This window comes from Macaca nemestrina, chromosome 7, assembly GCF_043159975.1.
Source record: "Macaca nemestrina isolate mMacNem1 chromosome 7, mMacNem.hap1, whole genome shotgun sequence".
In the NCBI taxonomy this organism is placed as follows: Eukaryota; Metazoa; Chordata; class Mammalia; order Primates; family Cercopithecidae; genus Macaca; species Macaca nemestrina.
Window position 1 is genome coordinate 51,408,271 of NC_092131.1, and position 20,034 is coordinate 51,428,304.

Consider the following 20,034-nt stretch of genomic DNA (forward strand, 5'->3'; position numbering starts at 1 on the left):
GTTAAAAATTTCTATTTTGAGTAAAATGTTTACTTACCTACAGTATGATTTATTTCATATTCAATATAATTTATTTTAATCCCTGGACCAATGGGCAAGGTAAATTCGAATGGTTGAGTTAGCTGAACATAAAATAACAATTTCTTTTTTTGAGACTGAGTCTCGCTCTGTCACCTAGGCTGGAGTACAGTGGTGCAATCTTGGCTCACTGCAAGCTCCGCCTCCCAGGTTCACACCATTCTCCTGCCTCAGCCTCCGGAGTAGCTGGGACTACAGGCGTGTGCCACCATGCCCGGCTAATTTTTAGTATTTTTAGTAGAGATGGGGTTTCACCGCGTTAGCCAGCATGGTCTTGATCTCCTGACCTCATGATCTGTCTGCCTCGGCCTCCCAAAGTGCTGGGATTACAGGCGTGAGCCACTGCGCCCGGCCTGAATGTAAAATAACAATTGAAAAATAGATTTACAATACAACGAACACTTTTATGGTTTGTCACATGAACGAGAGACCTAAAATATTATGAATCTAACATGAAACACATTAATTCTTAAAACATTCAGTTTAAATGTTTTTAAATGAGAAGCAACTAGTGTGACTTACGCTATTAGTTAAAATAAAAAAACAAGTATGCTCATATATATTCTACCTAACATGTAAAATGTCATATATATTCTACCTAACAGTGATCATGAAAATGGTACCCACCATTTTAAAAAAGATGTTTTTTCCAAAACATGTTTTTAAATCATTGCTATGTTCAAGTATATGTTTCATATACTTACTTCCTGATCCACTAATGAAATGTCAGGCCTCAACCCCTCACAGTAATGCATGTAACGAAGAGAATTTCCTGGCAAATCTCCTCTCAGTAAGATAATTGCATCATGAGGCATAGAGGTGAGAAGGTTCTTTGCGAATTTATCGATCACATAGTTGGTCCTTTGGTCACAAATGCTAAATAAAAGGGTCCAAAAAAATTAAAATAGCAACACTTTGCTACAGTTTTAACAAGACTAGGCTTATTTTCAATGCCATTCTTTTCCCATCATACAATAAACATTCAGTGTTTCAATATATTCTAAAATAATACATATATCTGAAGAAAGAATATTATCGTCTGATAAGCAGCAGCTAATTGTGCAACTGAAAAAAAAATCAGTCTACTGCTTACTTCTGGAGTTTATAATCACCCCCACAAAGAGGGAATCAGTACACAAGAACAGGTCCTTTTTCCCCCTAAGTGCAATCCAATTTTATTTTTAGAAATTAAGATTTCTGATTCCACTTGGAATTTAAGGCAATTTTATGTTAACTCCATTTACTCAAAGGAACTTTCAGAAATGCAAAAGGAAATCTGCCCATTTCTGACTTGAATTTGTATGACATTTGTATGATTTTCTTGCATGCAGAGGTTGATCCTTTCCACTTCTCCCCTCCTGTGTTCCTCTCTGCCTTTGGAGATCAAGAAATTGCTAGGGGATGAGACCAATGAGAAGCAAGGGGAGGAAGAGTTTCCTGAGTTGTTTACTTCTCTCCAGGCATTATTTGCTATTGCCAATAACTTCATCCTTTTCAAGAATGAAGTGAACTTTCTAACTTCAAAGAAAAACTGCCATGAGTTCTAAGAGCGTTCTATGAAAAAAGAAAAAGATGACAAAACAGTAATTAGTATTAAAAAATGAGATAAGCAATGTCCTTTCTGTTGTTATCAGGTCCATTACATTTGACGGAGCTGAGAAACACAGCCTAAAGTTGAATACCTGGGTTAGTATCACAAAGCAAAGGAACACCTCTAGGAACAGAATACTATCCCTGCCTTTGTAATCGATGTAAAAATTACTGTTTCCTACCTGCTTCCCTATGTTGCAGAGTGATGAGGCACATTTTGCCATCTAGCAAAGGTGCTACGTATTCCATTCCCCTGGGGCAAATGAAAAAAATCAAAACAAGATAAAAACACCTAGCCTGTGCAAACACGTCTGGGGTCGAACCTGGACTGCCCAAATGGCCTGAGCCAGGAGATGACTGGGATAAGAAAAGGCTGGGAAACACACTGTGAGTTTGGTGCACCTGCTTGAGCTAGCGATGATGCTGTGTCCAGGACATGCAGCCCCTTCTCTCAAGGCCTCCTGCTGGCCTTCCTAACACCAGCTCTACCCCAGTATTATAAAGAACAATGTTGTGTGTTTTTCTTTAACTTTTATTTTAGGTTCAGGGGTACATGTGTGGGTGTTATTTGTTATACAGGTAAATTCGTGTCACAGGGTTTGTTGTACAGATTATTTCGTCACCCAGGTTACTAAGCCTGGTACACAATAGTTACTTTTTTCTGATCCTCTTCCTCCTCCAAGCCTCCACTCTCAAGTAGGCCCCAGAAGTAGGCCCCAGTGTCTGTTGTTCCCCATCTTTGTATCCATGAGTTCTCATCGTTTAGCTCCCACTTGTAAGTGAGAAGATGCAGTATTAGGTTTTCTGTTCCTGTGTTAATTTGCCAAGGATAATGGCCTCCAGCTCCATCCATGTTCCTAAAAAGGACATGATCTCATTCTTTTTATTGCTGCATAGTATTCCATGGTATACATGGACCACTTTTTCTTTTTCCAATCTGCCACTGATGGGCATTTAGGTTGATTCCATGTCTTTGTTACTGTGAATAGCACTGCAATAAACATTTGCATGCATGTGTCTTTATGGTAGAATGATTTCTATTCCTTTGGGTATATACCCAGTAATAAGATTGCAGGGTTGAATGGTAAGAACATTGGTTTTTAAAGTTAAGTTAAAAGAGAAAATTTAATCCTTTAAAATAATACCAGTTAAATCTCACTATAGCAAAATTCTAAGGGACTCTCTCTTCCAGTTCCATAATGTGTACTTGATATTGCTAGAAATAAACGAACTATAATCTAAGACTTAGACATCTTTATGTTAGACTGAGATTCTTATTATAATGGTTATTAAACAGATTTGGAAAAATATATGTAATAGTAATAATATATGAGTTAAGAAACTTTGGAACTTAATTTTAAAATAATTAAGGCTGGTGTAGTGGCTCACACCTGTAATTCCAGCACTTTGGGAGGCTGAAGAGGGAGGCTTGCTTGAGACCAGCCTAGGCAACATAGTGAGACCTTGTCTCTACAAAAAAAAAAAAAAAGAAGAAAGAAAAAAGGCATGCCAATGGTGGCATGTGTTCATAGTCCCAGCTACTGAGGAGGCTGAGGCAGAGGACTGCTTGAGCCCAGGAGTTCAAGGCTGTAGTAAGCTACAATCATGCCACTGTACTCCAGCCTAGGGGACAGAATAAGACCTTGTCTCAAAAAAAAAAAAAGTTAATATTTACTACTACAGAGTAAACTGGACATAAAGGGAAGCATAAAGTGAATTATTTTAGGGTATACAAAAAACCCTAAATCATTTTACTCTCCATCTAAGTGGTATTTTAGGTCATGGAATTTTACCTATACTAGGGATTCTAAAAGTATCTCTTGAGTTCTTTAGAGAAAAAGATACAAATAGTCTACATGCACCACCTAAACCCTTGCTTGCAATGGCCTGAAACCATACGTCGCCCATACTAAGATTCTGGTTCAGGAGGTTTAACAACCCTAAAAGCTAAAGAACTACTGCATTCAACCAAGCTGTCTCACTTTCAGTCCTGAAAACCAGTAGAAGTTAAAAATGAAATAAAGTGTTAGAATCTAAATATTCAGGTATCTCTGGCTTGACAGCTACTTTTCATAAAAATAATCATGTGTTACCTGTAATTAGAATATATTTGGTAAACTACAAAAAGAGTTGCAGAAAGCCATTCCAGACACTGAAGCCCATTGCTATTCAGCACTCTGTTAGTCTCAGACACAACTGCAGCCAAACCAATGCCAGCGAGGACGGCCACTACCGCATTGCTCTGCATCCAGAATCGTTCCACCTGTGAAAGAGACAAGCAATCAGTAGGTCCAGTTGACTAGTTTATGCTATCAGTCAGCTACTTATATATTTTTAAAATATACTGCCTGCATTTAGTTGTGTGTACGTATTGTCATTCAGGTTTTGTTAACTGATTTCCCCAATCCAAGCCCAGGTCATTTCATTTTTCTATTTTCAAACATTCTTCCTTCCCAGTTTGACAAGTGCATCTCCCTTTTTAGATCCACACATTCACTTCAATACTGTGGCCTTCATCTTGAACTCCAGTAATACACAGGCTGAAGGAGTTAGAGAATGCTTTTGCTTTCCTCCTGATATTTCCTTCCACAGGGAGAAGCTCCACTGTCCTGGCCTCTCTCTGACCCCTCACGTATTTCCTCCTATAGGATGTAAGGACTTATCCAACTGGGGAGTTTGGGAGCTGGGACTGGACCTGCAGCACCCTTTCTTTTCCTCTCACTTTCTCCTGGAAGTGAGCTACCCATAGCAAGCACCTGTCCAGGTCCAGAGTCTATCTCTATGGCACGAGTTGGGTGGGGGAGACATGGGAAGAGGCTAGACCTCCACAGTACTGCCTATGACTAGTGGGTAAATCTGCCTATTCTGGGATGCTGGAAGAGGAAGCCCCCTTGGCTACAGATATAAGCCACATTTTCCAATCTCAGTATTACCAGATTAAAAGTGATTCTCCCACCCGTTGTACTGTGTTACGTTGTTTCTCAATTGATTCAGAACTCAGGTGATCAAGTAGAGTATTATTTATTAGGCTTCCTAAACACACACACACACAGACCACTCAGTTTCAGCTGTCAAAAAAGAGCTATTGACATTTACAGAGATTCTATTATAAGTAGAAGAAATACTCTAATCTCAGAGACTGCTGCCACAGAAAACAGAAACACGGTTGCTCTTTTGCCTAGGCCTCGGACTTGGTAGGTAAGAAATAAGGATATATGTTGTTAAGTGCCCTCAATTATAATTCATATTTCTTTTGCTATTAAAAAAATTCCAGGAGAAATGCAGTTGTACCTATATTTGTAAGCACACACACATACAATGACTGACTTAAATCTACTTTACATTCATTTTTCTATTTAACAACTGTGTTAATGAAACAATGCATTCTTTTTATCCTAAAAAGAGGCCTTAGCTGTATTGGCTCAATAATTTAACTTTGATTTATAAAAATGTATATAAAATTTTAACTATTCCTTAAGTAATTTGCTCTTCTACAAGATTTATGAAATGCAAATTTGTACATTCTTCACAAACTTTCTGGTCAAAGGATATATCTAAGTAAAACTTACCACACCCATGAAAAGTGGTTTTGAAATATCTAAATTTGCTCTCCAAGCAAAGAACAATGAATAAATGCAAAACATCCCAGTAAAAAGCCATACTAGTGACGGATTCTGTCGGTCCCTACAAAAAATAATTAAAATGTCTAAAATATTTATATACACGAATGTCAAATATAATATCACAGGACTTTAAACTATTAGATCTATAAAAACTTTCCATTTTTAACTAGAAGCAAAGAGAGATCTCGGTTTTTAAAATCTGAGTGGAAACAACCAAAATATAGTAATAAACTCGAACTACAACTTGGGACTACACAGTAAAGGATATAAAGCTAACATTCACAGAAGAAATGCAAACTACTAATTTTGTTAAATTTCAGAAGTGATCAAATATAGGCAAAATACAAATATTTTCATGCTTGAAATAATAAAGATTTAAGAACAATAAATCTCAATGTTGGTGTGAATGCAGTCGTATGACAATAAATGTTAGTATAATCCTTCAGAAAAGTTAATTTGATAATATTTTTATTAGAAGCCTTAAAATATTAATAATCATTGACTCAGTTATTTGTCATGCAGGCATAAATCTTTAAGCAATAACCAGAAATGTAAATAAAGATTAATCCATAAAAATGTTTTGGTATTACTTATAATAGTGGAAAAAGTGGAAGCAATCTAAAGAGTTCTCAATAGAAGAACAGTTAAATTAATTCTCCTATGGTCATAGGATGTTCTATTACATAGACATTTAAATGATTTTAAGTATTTTTATAGTATGAAAAAATGTTCACAATAAAATGTTTAAGTGTCAAGTAAACAAAACTATAGATACATGTACAAATATATATTTACATACAAATACATACATTCAACAGACTAGATCATAAATGAATAAATTAATGGAGATTTACAGTGCTGCATTTTCCAGGGTTTCTTTTGTCATCAGGGATTACTTTTATCATCAGAGGAATTTAAATAATAGCTTCTTTTTAAAATCAGCAATAATAATCGGTTATGGCAGAGTAAGGAATCAAACCTGAAGTTTAGGACATCAAATGACTGCCTACTTAGACAGTAATATAATGCTCAATTTCTTGAAATCATTGATTTAGAATCAGAATAAAAGTAAGAAAACAATACATATTTATTTTAATAGATAGCTAGGAGAGTCATTTATTTGGAGTATAAAATAATACTGGCAATGTCCTACAGTGACATACTGAAAACATTAATTCAATTCATGAACATAGAAAAATAACAGGAAAAGGAATTGTATTACTTACTTTCTTGCTAAACATATATTTGCACAAACTGCAAGGGCTTGGATGTTGAATGAGAGTTCGGTCCTCATATTTGTTACTTGAGAACTGCAAAAAACAACCTAACTTATTGTTGGCAGGAAACAAATTTCATTAATTCCATGTAAAACATTCCTTGTAGGATACATTTGATTATACACTGGGCTTGGGTCAGATTTTCAAATTGTGCCTTTTAAAGTTGGAAGAAAAAGTGCAATAGAAAGAGTTAAATAGTTCCAAGATGTTTTCCAATGGTAACATTTGGTTACCAACTTACATAATTTGGAATAGAATCAGGACAAATAATTTTTCTGTATTTTTGATATTGGTATACTGCATAGAATATCCGCGACTGGTTTGATAGGAAGCTGTTTGAAATGAATTTCTGAACTTTTTTCTGTTGGCAGTGTAGACATGGCCTCTAGTGATTTTGCAACTAATAACAAAATTAATTCAAGTAGCTTTCTGGAGATCTAATATGAAGAAAATAAAGGCCATGAGAGAGAATTCCCAGCCATTCTTTTGTGGGTTATCTTTTTCCTTAAATGGTTTCCTTGTTTTCTATATCATTTGTTTTGGTTCAAAAAACATTTAAGCAATCTCAGAGAAATGTATTATTCTTTTTCCTACAAATAAACTAAATTTTTCCATTAACTCATAGGCATTTTAAGTTATTATGTGAGTTCTAAAATAGCTTCTGCTCTAGCTGTCTCCAATTTTTAAAAAAGAAATGACTCTATACATCATCTCAAATAACTTTCTTCTCCCTACCGGCAATTTTACTGGAGAAAATGTGATACCATAATTATGGAAACCATACAATGTGTATTTTACTAATGAAGACTCATCTACTATGAGAAGACGTCCTTACTCATTTTCAAATACACTTGAAAAATTGATTCCAGCATGAGGCCCAGTTCAAACCATTCTTCAAAAGGAATGAAGTCAGTCTCAAAATTAATTCTTGGAGATCTATTGCTTAAGTGTAAGCGCTAAAAGATGGTCACTGCCTAAGGTTAGATTCAATAATTTCCTTGTACAGGATTGCAATTTAGAGATATGCATGGGGAAAAAATTTAATTTGCTTGACTGGAAAAGGGTAGATGATTAGCTTCTATCATTTTGAAGGATTTTCTCATAAGTTAATTATCAGTTGCCTTTTTCAACATTCCTGCCCACCTGAAACAATTAAAGACTAGAAATTCTCATTCAGGGAGTGCTAAGATTATGCCTTCATTCTACATAACGACTTGGTCCACACAAAAGTGTGGGTGTGAGTGGTCATCACTTTTGTCAAGTCTTTTTTTCTGGGTATATGGCCTGCTATTATTTTAATGTGAAGGAGGCCGTTAAGGGTCTCAATAGATGACTTTTATGTGCAACTAATAATAGTTAGACATATGGTCTAGGATTACTCTCTAGCATTCTTTGGAGTTCATGTAGGGTTTGCTAAGGCAAAATATAACAGCTATCCTTAATACTATAACAATCTCTGGAAGGTAGATAGAAAAGAGCAGGCAGTGAGTCCTGCATGGAGCAAAGCAGAATAAAATGAAAGCTCAGAGACACTGATATGACATATGACTGTCTTTATCTTTACTTTATTTATTTATCGAGACAGGGTCTCACTCTGTTGCCCAGGCTGGAGTACAGTGGCATGTACGATGAGGACTCACTGCAGCCTCGACCTCCTGGGCTCAAGTGATCCTCTCACCTCAGCCTCCTGAGTAGCTGTGACTACAGGTGCATACCACTATGCCTGTCTAATTTTTTTTTTTTTTTTTTTTAATGTTTTGTAGGCTGGTTGTGTTAGCTCACTCCTGTAATCCCAGCACTTTGGGAGGCCAAGGCAGGTGGATCACTTGAGGCCAGGAGTTTGAGACAGCCTGGCCAACATGGCGAGACCCTGTCTCTACTAAAAATACAAAAATTAGCTGGCTGTGGTAGCACATACCTGTAATCCCAGCTACTCAGGAGGCTGAGGTGGGAGGATCGCTTGAACCCGGGAGGCGGAGGTTGCAGTGAGCAGAGATCTCACCACTGCACTCCAGCCTGGGTGACAGGGCAAGACTCCATCTCAAAAAACATTTTTTTTTTTGCAGAGACAAGGTCTCACTATGTTGCCCAGGCTGGTCTCAAACTCCTGTGCTCAAGCGATCCTCCCACTTTGGCTTCCCAAAGTGCTGGGATTACAGGCATGAGCCACTGCACCTAGTGCCATCTTTATCTTTGAAAAGAAAACTGAGCTTCTTGTTACATTCTCCCAGCGAAAATGAGAAAGCCACAAAAGTCTCACACATAAAAAGAAATATTTAAAATCAATGGTGAGAACCATCAAAAGGTTATGTGAAAGTAACTGATGGCAGGGAGATATTTCCAAGATATAATGTAAAGCAGAAAACAGCAGGCTAATGAAACAGTATGTTTACTATGATCCTACTTTTAAAAAGAAACAAAAATCCTAAAAATATTAGAAAAATGTAGTCCAAAATATTAACAGATTAATAATAGTGGTTATCTCTGCATGTTGGATTTATAGGTAGTTTTAATTTTCTTATTTTTGCTTACCTGTATTTTCTAAGTTTTCTATAAAGATTATGTACCTTTTTTGAAGTAGAAAAAAGAAGTCATTTAAACAGAAAGGAAGGAAGGATGGCTGGAAGAAAGCAAGCTAGTAAGTAAATTACACCGAAATTGTGAGAACTCATAAACTGCCTCACGTATAAAGTTGAAATATTCTCCTCACAGTTTTTTCCAAACAGCCCCAAGAGTTCCAAATTAGTAATTAGTTAGGACATCACTTCAGTGTTGTAGAAACCTATTTTCTTCCAAAATTTTGTATCAGGTTGGTATGGATATCTTTCCACTTGTCTTAATCTGTAGGTTTTAAAGCAAATATTAACCCAGTTTTCAAAGAACACCATTAAATAATATAGATAAAAATATATTTGCTTAAGCCAGCTCTAATAAGGTTGGATGTTAAAAATACGGAAGCCAAAGATAGAGCTTATGGCAAGGATAGCCTAAGGAAGTCATAGGAGACATTATATAAATTAAGCTCTAAAATACTAAAAACCAAAATAACAAGAAAACAGTGGTTCAATTGAAGGTTGAAACATTTTCGTTCTATAAATACTCTATATAGTATTCTAATATTCACCGTTGTGTTTATTGCTCATTTTAAGCTCTATCTTATTGAAGGAGGTGCTAAAAATATTTGAGAGTACAGTTGGCCCTCTGCCTCCATGGGTTCTGCCTCCGTGGATTCAACTAACCTTAAATCAAAAAACTTTGGGGAAAAAACTGTCTGCACAAACATATACAGATGTTTTTTCTTGTCATAATTCCCTAGACAATACAGCATAACAACTATTTACACAGCATTGACATTGTACTAAGTATGATAAGTAATCTAGAGATGATTTACAGTATACAAGAGGATGTACACAGGTTATATACAAATATTATGCCATTTTATATCAGGACTTGAGCACCCATGGAGTTTTACATCCTCAGGAGTTCCTGTAACCAATACCCCATGGATACCGAGGCACAACTATAAATACAAACAACTGTCAACTGTAGAGGTAAAAACTACTTCTCAGACATACTTTGTTACAAAGAGATGAACTCAGAAATCCCTAAAATCACTTAAAGGAACTAATAGAGAATTCATTTTAAAATAGTTTCAAATATTTCATACTCACAGCAATATTTCAGACATACTGGATCCTATTTCAGATTTGGCCTAAACACAAAAGACCAACGTTTATTTGCATAAGCATTAAACTGAAGCTTTATTAGGCTATTGTATTTTAACAATCTTGACTTAAAAGACATGGGTTTTCTTTTTTTTTTTTTTTTTTTTGAGACGGAGTCTCGCTCTGTCGCCCAGGCTGGAGTGCAGTGGCGCGATCTCGGCTCACTGCAAGCTCCGCCTCCCGGGTTCACGCCATTCTCCTGCCTCAGCCTCCCGAGTAGCTGGGACTACAGGCGCCCACAACCGCGCCCGGCTAATTTTTCGTATTTTTAGTAGAGACGGGGTTTCACCGTGGTCTCGATCTCCTGACCTTGTGATCCGCCCGCCTCGGCCTCCCAAAGTGCTGGGATTACAGGCGTGAGCCACCGCGCCCGGCCAAGACATGGGTTTTCTTAAAAAAATTTTTTTTATTTTAGGTTCCGGGGTACATGAGCAGGTTTGTAACATAGGTAAGTTGCATGTCAAGGGGGTTTGGTGTACAGATGATTTCATCACCCAGGTAATAAGCATAGTACCCAATAGGTAGTTTATTTTTATCCATTCCCTCCTCCTACCCTCTGCCCTCAAGTACACATGTGTTCATGTGTACTCAATGTTTAGCTCCCACTTATAAATGAGAACATGTGGTATTTGGTGTCCTGTTCCTGCATTAGTTCACTTAGGACATTAACTCATTCCTTTTTTATGGCTGTGTAGTATTCCATGGTGTATATGTACCACATTTTTAAAAATCCAGTCTACTGTTGATGGGCATTTAGGTTGATTCTATGTCTTTTCTATTGTGAATAGTGTTGTGATGAACATATGTGTGTATGTATCTTTATAGCAGAACAATTTATATTCCTTTGGATATATGGCCAATAATGGGATTGCTGGGTTGAATGGTAATTGTTTCAAGTTCTTTCAGAAATCGCCACATTGCTTTCCACAATGGCTGAACTAATTTACACTCCCACTAGCAGTGTATAAGCATTCTCTTTTCTCCAAAACCTCACCAGTATGTTTTTTGACTTTTTCATATAATAACCATTCTGACTTGTGTAAGATGGTATTTCATTGTGGTTCCAACTTTCATTTCTCTAATGATTAGTGATATTGCGCACTTTTTCATATGCTTTTTGGCTGTGTGTATGTCTAAAAGATACAGGTTTTAAATGTACAATGTATCATTTCTCTTCACTCAAAGTCTTTAGTTCAGAGTCTTATTGAATTTTTAAAGAGAAGTCAGTGAAAACTAATTTGGACATCGTTTAGGAAGAATTTTAGAAGTAATAATTGGCAGGCTGGGCACGGTGGCTCACACCTGTAATCCCAGCACTTTGGGAGGCTGAGGTGGGCGGATTACGAGGTCAGGAGCTCGAGACCAGCCTGGTCAACATGGTGAAACTCCGTCTCTACGAAAAATACAAAAACTTAGCCGGGCATGGTGGTGCACATCTATAATCCCAGCTACTCAGGAAGCTGAGGCAGGAGAATCACTTGAACCCAGGAGATGGAGGTTGCAGCGAGCCGAGATCACTGCACTGCACTCCAGCCTGAGGACAGAGTGAGACTCTGTCTCAAAAAACAAACAAAAAAAAAGCGGTGGGCGCAGTGGCTCAAGCCTGTAATCCTGGCACTTTGGGACACCGAGACGGGCGGATCACGAGGTCAGGAGATCAAAATCATCCTGGCTAATACGGTGAAACTCCGTCACTACTAAAAACTACGAAAAACTAGCCGGGGGTGGTGGCGGGCGCCTGTAGTCCCAGCTACTCCGGAGGCTGAGGCAGGAGAATGGCGTAAACCCGGGAGGCGGAGCTTGCAGTGAGCAGAGATCGCGCCACTGCACTCCAGCCTGGGTGACAGAGGGAGACTCCGTCTCAAAAAAAAAAAAAAAAAAAAAAAAAAAAAAAAAAAATTGTTAGAAATCAGTTGAACCAAAAAAAATAAATAAATAAAAAAATAAATAAATAAATAAAGGAAAAAAAAAAAGAAATCAGTTGAACTATTCCAGCAAAAATGATTTACATGTTAATAAATTAATAACCTTTTTATACTTCCATGATAGACTTTCCTTAAGCTCTTTATGAGCACTTTGATTAAAATTCATTACTACCTGTTCATCTATAATTTCACAATTATGTATGAATTATATAAATTTCAAATCTAGAATGGTCTTCAGACAATATTTTTATGGAATAACCAAAATAAGTAAAGCAGAATATAAATGTAAAGTATCAAACTCTCTAAGTCAAAATAATTAATATTTTTCCTTTTTATTATTCTATTTTATTATGAAACATCTCCTACATACAAAAAACATATATAATACATCTTTAAGGGTCAAAGAGCTTTTTAAAAATCTACAGATCCATCATTCAAGAAACAAAACCTAATCAAGATCATAAGGTATCTCACAAAGCCCTCAAAGACTTTTTCTCCCTTATCCCACAGCAGTAACTACTACCTTGAATTTGGTGTTAATTATTTCCCTATTTTTTATAAATACATAGTTCTACTACTTTTGTATGTACCCTTGAACAATAGATTGTTTAGTTTTTGCATGGTTTAGAGTTCTGTATAAGTGGTATTATATACTACATACTCTTCTGAGACTTGCCTTCTTAAGTAGGACACAAAAGGACAAACCAAGAAAGAAAAACCTGATATAACTGTCTATATGAAAATAAAAAATCTTCTGCTTATCCTTTCATTTTTCAGATTATCTTTACTGTGACTATATTTAGTGTGTTCCCTTAATATGTCTTAGGAAAAGCAAGGCCTTTTCAACTTCTTTGGAGCATACTGTTTCCATTTAGTGAACTCATATCTTATGAGGCATTTACAGATATGTCTTGAGTTTTAAAAACTAGATACTAACATAAACACTGTTCATGAAATATGTAAAAAAATAAATAATAAGAAGTGGTTTGGTCAAAGAAAATTTTTTAAATGGAGGATTTTTTTTTTCCTTCGATCTTTTCCAAATAGTTTTATTCACAGATCAGTTGCCCATAGTGACTCACTGCTAACAAGACTGAAATTCTTCAACTGTAGGTGGAAGACTTTTTAATGATTGCTATCCTAAAAAGTATATTCAGGATATACAACTACATGATGTTAAATTAAGTGATTCCAACTTTTCTCTAACATATATCAAAGGCCCTATTCCAAGGGGCAAGTTTGTTACATAAATAACCAAAATAAAAATCTGATCCACTGTCACTGATAAATATTGTTTTTTTAAATCAAGGCCCAGGTAGAACACTGAAGTTTTGCCACTTGTTTCCTTAGAAGGGCTTTAAATCTGAATTTACCAGGCTGAAGGTTCCATATTCTTCCCTGAGAAAATGTGTCAAAAATCCTTGCAGCGTTGTCTGGTCTCCCCAGGTCCACCGGGCGTGATTAAGGTAAGATGAGATGGGAAGGTGGATATAGGGCAGCAAACCAGCAGAGAAGTACAGGCTCAACTTCAACAAAGAGCCCAGGGAGAGTTCCTGCATCAGAGCACATCGGGTGGTAAAACAATGTTTATTTTAGTAGATTCATCCTGGAACTTCAAGAACATATCAAGGAAAACATCAAATATGTTTACTCAGAGCTGATCTCCCAATTTATATTAAGTCACCACAGAATACTATGTTAAACCTTCTGATTACTATGGATTACTAGAAAATTGCATCAGCCTGAACTCCTTTGCATGGCAGGTGAAAGCTGAGTGAAGCAAATAATATTAGCAAAGGCTCATGAGTATCATGTTTACTGCATCACTTACATTTAAAACCATGTCATGACAAGCAGCATTGCACGGCTAAGATAACCTGCTTGGAAGTGATTATGTGTTGTTTGGCTGATTTTGAATATGCCCAAAATACAATTCTAAGACCAATTCACTTCGTCATCATCATTAGGAGTAGACTTCAACTATATATATTATTATGATTATACGTTGACAATACTTTCAACAAGGGTTTTGAACATTTCAATGTTGGCATAAATGCAACTAGCTTTTATATAAACTCCAAGCTCATTCAAATGCTTTTTCCCCCCCTCAATTTACAATTAATTTCCCCTAATTAAAGAAAATTAGTTGTTATAAAAATGCTGCTTCATATACCTTATTTGGGAAAACATATTTCTCATTTGTAAAATACTTTACTTAAAGGACAATATTGGCAAAGTTTTACAAATATTAAATCCAAAAGAATATGAATTCTGGTATAGTCAATCAATTCCTGTATATCTGAACCAAGATTCAAATACTGCTTACTTTAGTAACTGGGAGAGGTGTTCTCTCACAAATATCGTATTTGGAAATTGCCAATGTTTTCCTTTACAAAAAAGAGAAACTCATAAGTGAGAATGAATATAAGAATCAAGGTTCACATTCACCAGAGGTAGAACAAGCAGTTGATTTACATTAGCATTTTCAAATAAACATTCGTAATTGAAAATGAAGTGTTTTATTACAGTACTGATTTCATTTGAGATTTCTATAGCAGTAATGAGATGCAAAAAAATGATGGCATGAAAGGAGTGTAAGAAATAACTAATCTAACAACATGCCTTTGCTATTCTTAAAATTAGTTTTAAAGAAAGTAAATGCTTATTTTTGCACAGTTTCTGCATATTATAAAGTTGAATTTAGATTGGTAAGATGAGTTGCTGCAGAATTTTCCTTTTGTGTGAAAAATAAACAGGGAGACAATTGCATAAGAGCTATTGCACAGTTGGGGAATAAGTGGTTCCTAATCCTAACTGCACATTAAAATCACCTGGGGAACTTCTTAAAAATACTGATGTCTGGGCCTCACCCCAGATCATTTATATCAGAATTATTTTGGGGTAGAATCAAGTTTTAGCATAAATAAATAAATATATATATACACACACACACACCCCATGTATATATGTACATATAGATACACATACACATATGTACCTACATTACTATATACATAGGTACATCTGTGTATATATACACACAAACAAACACGAACTTTTAAAAAGTTTCTCAGATAAGTAAGCAGCCAGGGTTGAAACCAACTGACTCAGGACTTTCTGCTCTGTCTCAAATCACCTCACAGTGAGATCCAACTACCCTGTTACTTCATTGGTAGGCCTTATTTTCTAGCCTCTGCTTTTTAACTAATGGGAAATAAAGAGTCACAGTTCTCACAATTTCATCACTCTCTGTAGCTTACCTCAGTACAGGGAAAACAGGCCCTTAGTCCGGGCTCCAAAATTATCAACTCTGAATCCTCCATGTTTTACAGAAACTACATGTCTCTCCTTTCAATCAATTAACGTGAAATATGTGCTGAGAATGCACCCCTCTGATGTCTGTTCAGGTTAGAAGCCTGGCTAAGATGACTGATATTAGAGGGAGATGAATCCATCCACCCCCACTGATTCACAAGAGAAATATTTGGGCCTCTTTCTTGTATTCCACAGAAAAGATTCACTGAGTTATATTCCATACCTCCATTTTTAATCAAGCGTTTATATAATAAAAGGCCATATAAAGAACTTACTATATACACTATAAAACCACTGTTAAAGACACTGCTTGTTATGCCGTTTAATAAGCTTTACATAAGGACCTACATGATTGACTTCACAAAATTCAGTGCCAACGAAAAGTTCTTTCCTGTCAACTGCTATGTTTCCCTTTTACTCATTTTATTTTATTTTTTATTTTTATTTTTATTTTTTGGAGACAGAGTCTTGCTCTGTCACCCAGGCTGGAGTGCGGTGGCACGATATCGGCTCACTGCAACCTCTGCCTCTTGGGTTCAAGCGATTCTCCTGCCTCAGCCTCCCAAGTAACTGGGACTACAGGCGCACACTGCTATGCCTGGCTACTTTTTTTTGTATTTTTAGTAGAGACAGAGTTTCACTGTGTTGCCCAGACTGGTCTCGAACTCCTGAGCTCAGGCAATCCACCTGCCTTGGCCTCCCAAAGTGCTAAGATTACAGGCGTGAACCACCGCACCCAGCCCCTTTTACTTACTTTTTAATCACATCATAAAAATTTTATAACCTCCATGTTACCCTTTTTGCTTTACTGTTAAGAAGCTAATGTGTTCAAGCACAGTAAATAAAGCTATCTAAAGCTTTGGTATAATTATTTCCCTATCTCTAGATAATAATTTTATTTGTTTTATATGTTTTCTATTGTAATTCTGATTATAGCTGGGTATAATGAACAAATAATAAAAGGATAAGTAAAGCTGAGTTTGTACACAAACAAACAATAAGGTAAAAAGACTCTAGTGCTGGCTTTGTATATAGACTACTTTAACCTCTGGGTACCTAAATCTCTCATTGCCTAATGAAGTAATTTTCCTATGTTGCTTTATATTGCCATTTTAATTAACAATCTTTTTTTTTTTCTTTCAGAGAAGAAATAACAATAAATCCTTTTTAATTCTAGGGAATCTATTTTGAGAAAACAACACTGTTACCCGAGATTTTATTATTTAGTTCACAATAGCAGTGATGTCTGTTGAGAGCTGACGCTTCAGCACCTGGAGCAAGCATATGGCACAGGGCAAGGACTCGGCACACAGTTAAATAAATGAAGTATGATGGCACACCACTCTGTGTCTTAGAATGTATAAAATGATAATTAAGAAAATTTTATATTGTTGCTTTAAGTCCTTTCAGCCTACTTTCATCGAGATGCTATTCAGAATCAGTCACAAAATTATGGAACAGGCCAGATGCCACTGCAATCAATACCGCATAATTTTTGTAAATCCTATTTTTTTCAGTCAATATTGTTAGGCCCTAGGGTTATTTATGCTTTACATGAAACCCAAGAAAAATTAAAGTCTGAAATTTTCTCATGATAAAAATGTTATATAAAACCTAAGTAAAATATTGTACATTTTTATTTTCACAAAACTCAAAAACCTACCTTCTTTTTTAAAAGTTGAAAGAGAATCCAAGGTATTATGCACAATACATAGAGTATTATTGTGTGCTGGTTACATAAGCTAAGGCCACAGCAGAAAGCACCAGTTTTAGCTATCTGAAAATAAATTTTAAAAAATTAAGAAAAAAATTCACCTAACACTCTAAGAACAATAACAAAAAGCCATTTTTATATTAAAACCAAGCATTTGTATCCTAAGTTAGGTTAAAATCAACCTCTAAGATGCAAGCAGTTATACTTTTTTTAAATAATCACTAATATTTGTTACTATTATTTTTGTTAATATTCTCCATGTTCATCAAATAATTGCAGTTTGATCTTAAATAACTGTTTTCAAACCAACTTTTAGAAAATCCTGTATGATAAACAGGTAAGTTGTAATAGTAATAGGGTATTGTGTAATGCTTATTCAATTAAATCTATAATTGAAATTCAGCAATTGTTTTTTCTCCTATTAAGCAAATGAAATATAGTCTGTTTTGTTTAGAAACCTGGTTATCTCTGGGTGGTGTTTTTCAGTTTTTTCAATATGTGTTAGTTTCATAATTGGCAAAGATTCTCTCCTTTGACCAAACTCAAGTCAGGCTCCTCTAAACTCTTCCCAATTAGGTCCTGACTTTTGAGTTTCCATGTTCATCTCTGCATTGTCCAGTTTTAGCATCAATCCTGTCTAGTCAGTTTAGCCAGAACCCTCATCCTCAATATCTGATCAAGTTCTTCATCCACTGCCATTCCTTAGGTGATGTCTGATCACCCTGGCTTGCTTTCAGCAAGAATTCAGTCACTTTACCCTGATGTTTCCTCTCAGTAATTTTCCATCCACTGACTCCCACCCTGCTCCTTGGCTATAAATTTCCACTTTTCCTATTTGGAGTTGAGCCTGATTTCTTTCCCCTACTACAAAACCCCATTGCAGTTGTCCCTATACCTGAACCTGAACAGTGTGCCTTCTTATAAAAAGTCTATTGAATATTTTAACATAATCAGACATATTTTAAGCCAAAAAAACCCCTCTAATAGCATCACAGAAAACCACATATAAACCATGATGTTCTTTTGTTTCTACACTCTTTAACAACACAAAGCTGCCTATACTAAGATGATTTGGCATTTCCCAGTGTATAGACTGTAGGTTCTTAGAAGATAGGGTTCTTTTACATGTCAAGTGATTCTGATGATAGTGTTTACCTTAAAATTCATTGTAATTTCTTCTGAACTACTTCATGGTTTACATTTGATACTTTTCTCTTAGTTAAGTAAATTACAAATTCAACATTTTTTGGCAATTAAAGAGCGAGTCAATGTATCCTAATTTAAGGGGGCCAGTCTAGAACTTGGCACTTTCTGATAACATACACAAATAAATGATGGTGAATTAACCAACAAGCCTATCTTTCCCACGGGACACACAGGGGATTTCATAATCCTCTCACTCTCCAAAAAACTTTTAAACTCTGAGGGAAGAAAAGCGCCATGTTTTATAAGGGCTATTGTGGTTCCATCCATAATAAAAAAGACTGAGATCATTTTCTCTCTCAACATGCCAGATTATCCTGACAGTAATCAGAATAGATAAATGGTATTTAAGCCAACATTAAAAAGAAATACATCTGTCTAAAAATTAAAACAAAAACTGATTTCACTTTGATCAAAATAGGTTACCTTTGATCTCTCCTTAGCAGTTGCTGCTTCCTCAAAATGTACAGTAAGAGCCATAAGCAGCCCCACAAACAGATTGTTTAAGCTAAAAACCTCTGCTGCAATGGACCACTGCCATGTTAGACGAGAAAATGAAAACACCCCCGCAGCAAGGATTCCTCCAGCAGATGAGCCAGAAAGCCTGCAAACACAGATAACATGAAATCTTCTTTCCCAACAAAAAGAACTTTATTTTCCTTTTTGTAAACTGTACCAGCAGAAATTATGACAGTCACCCTTGCTGGGTGACTGTCATATATGTTTACTCCAACACATTATATGGTTAATACATTACCTCATATAATAATTTCTTTCAACAAATTTTAATTAGGAAGTTCATATGTTAACTTATTAATGAACAAATAAACAAACCTATGGCTAGAATGAGGTTCAGTCTTCAGATGTAACTGCTAGAATTCACGCCAGTTCAGAAAACCTGAAGACACAGTAGCTAGAGAGAGAACAAACCTGTGTCATTTTCTTGCTCTATCCATGAAGAAGGATGGTCTAGTTAAGACCTAAATGTTTGATTGTAAAAATTAATGAAATGAAAAAATATTTATTCAGGAAAATGCATTCTCACTTCAGGTACAATGATTGGACCCAGGTACCTTTTCTTTTCTTTTTTTTTTTTTTTTTTTTTGAGACGGAGTCTTGCTCTGCCGCCCAGGCTGGAGTGCGGTGGCCGGATCTCAGCTCACTGCAAGCTCCGCCTCCCGGGTTCCCGCCATTCTCCTGCCTCAGCCTCCCGAGTAGCTGGGACTACAGGCGCCGCCACCACGACCGGCTAGTTTTTTGTATTTTTTTTAGTAGAGACGGGGTTTCACCGTGTTAGCCAGGATGGTCTCGATCTCCTGACCTCGTGATCCGCCCGTCTCGGCCTCCCAAAGTGCTGGGATTACAGGCTTGAGCCACCGCGCCCGGCCCCTTTTATTTTCATCTCTCAGCATATGCCAAAGAATGTCTTGATCACAATATTTGATGATTTCAATATCTTATATAGTGCAGTTCTTAGTTTGTGAGGGTTTTTTCTTTAGACAAAGTTGAAGTTAAAACTAATTTTTTTCTCTAAAGATGGGAATGTAAATTTCAGTAACAGCAGAAGAATCAGATGCTACACTT

General features: G+C 36.2%; 1 protein-coding gene across 2 annotated transcripts in view; it reads right to left on the reverse strand.

Annotated features, from left to right (window-relative positions):
• Positions 1–20,034, reverse strand: part of LOC105473599 (transmembrane protein 260) — a 67,359-nt gene that overhangs the window by 23,856 nt on the left and 23,469 nt on the right. For both annotated transcript variants that reach the window (XR_982344.3, XM_011727454.3), the window contains exons 4-11: positions 18,877–19,054; positions 17,197–17,310; positions 13,592–13,771; positions 10,240–10,280; positions 6,518–6,601; positions 5,238–5,352; positions 3,762–3,931; positions 783–954 (exon numbers count right to left, since the gene is read on the reverse strand). Coding sequence is in view for 1 of the 2 variants with exons in the window: in XM_011727454.3 (XP_011725756.2) it covers positions 783–954; positions 3,762–3,931; positions 5,238–5,352; positions 6,518–6,601; positions 10,240–10,280; positions 13,592–13,771; positions 17,197–17,310; positions 18,877–19,054 (1,054 nt within the window). In the remaining variant the exon portion in view is untranslated. The remainder of the gene's footprint in view (positions 1–782; positions 955–3,761; positions 3,932–5,237; positions 5,353–6,517; positions 6,602–10,239; positions 10,281–13,591; positions 13,772–17,196; positions 17,311–18,876; positions 19,055–20,034) is intronic.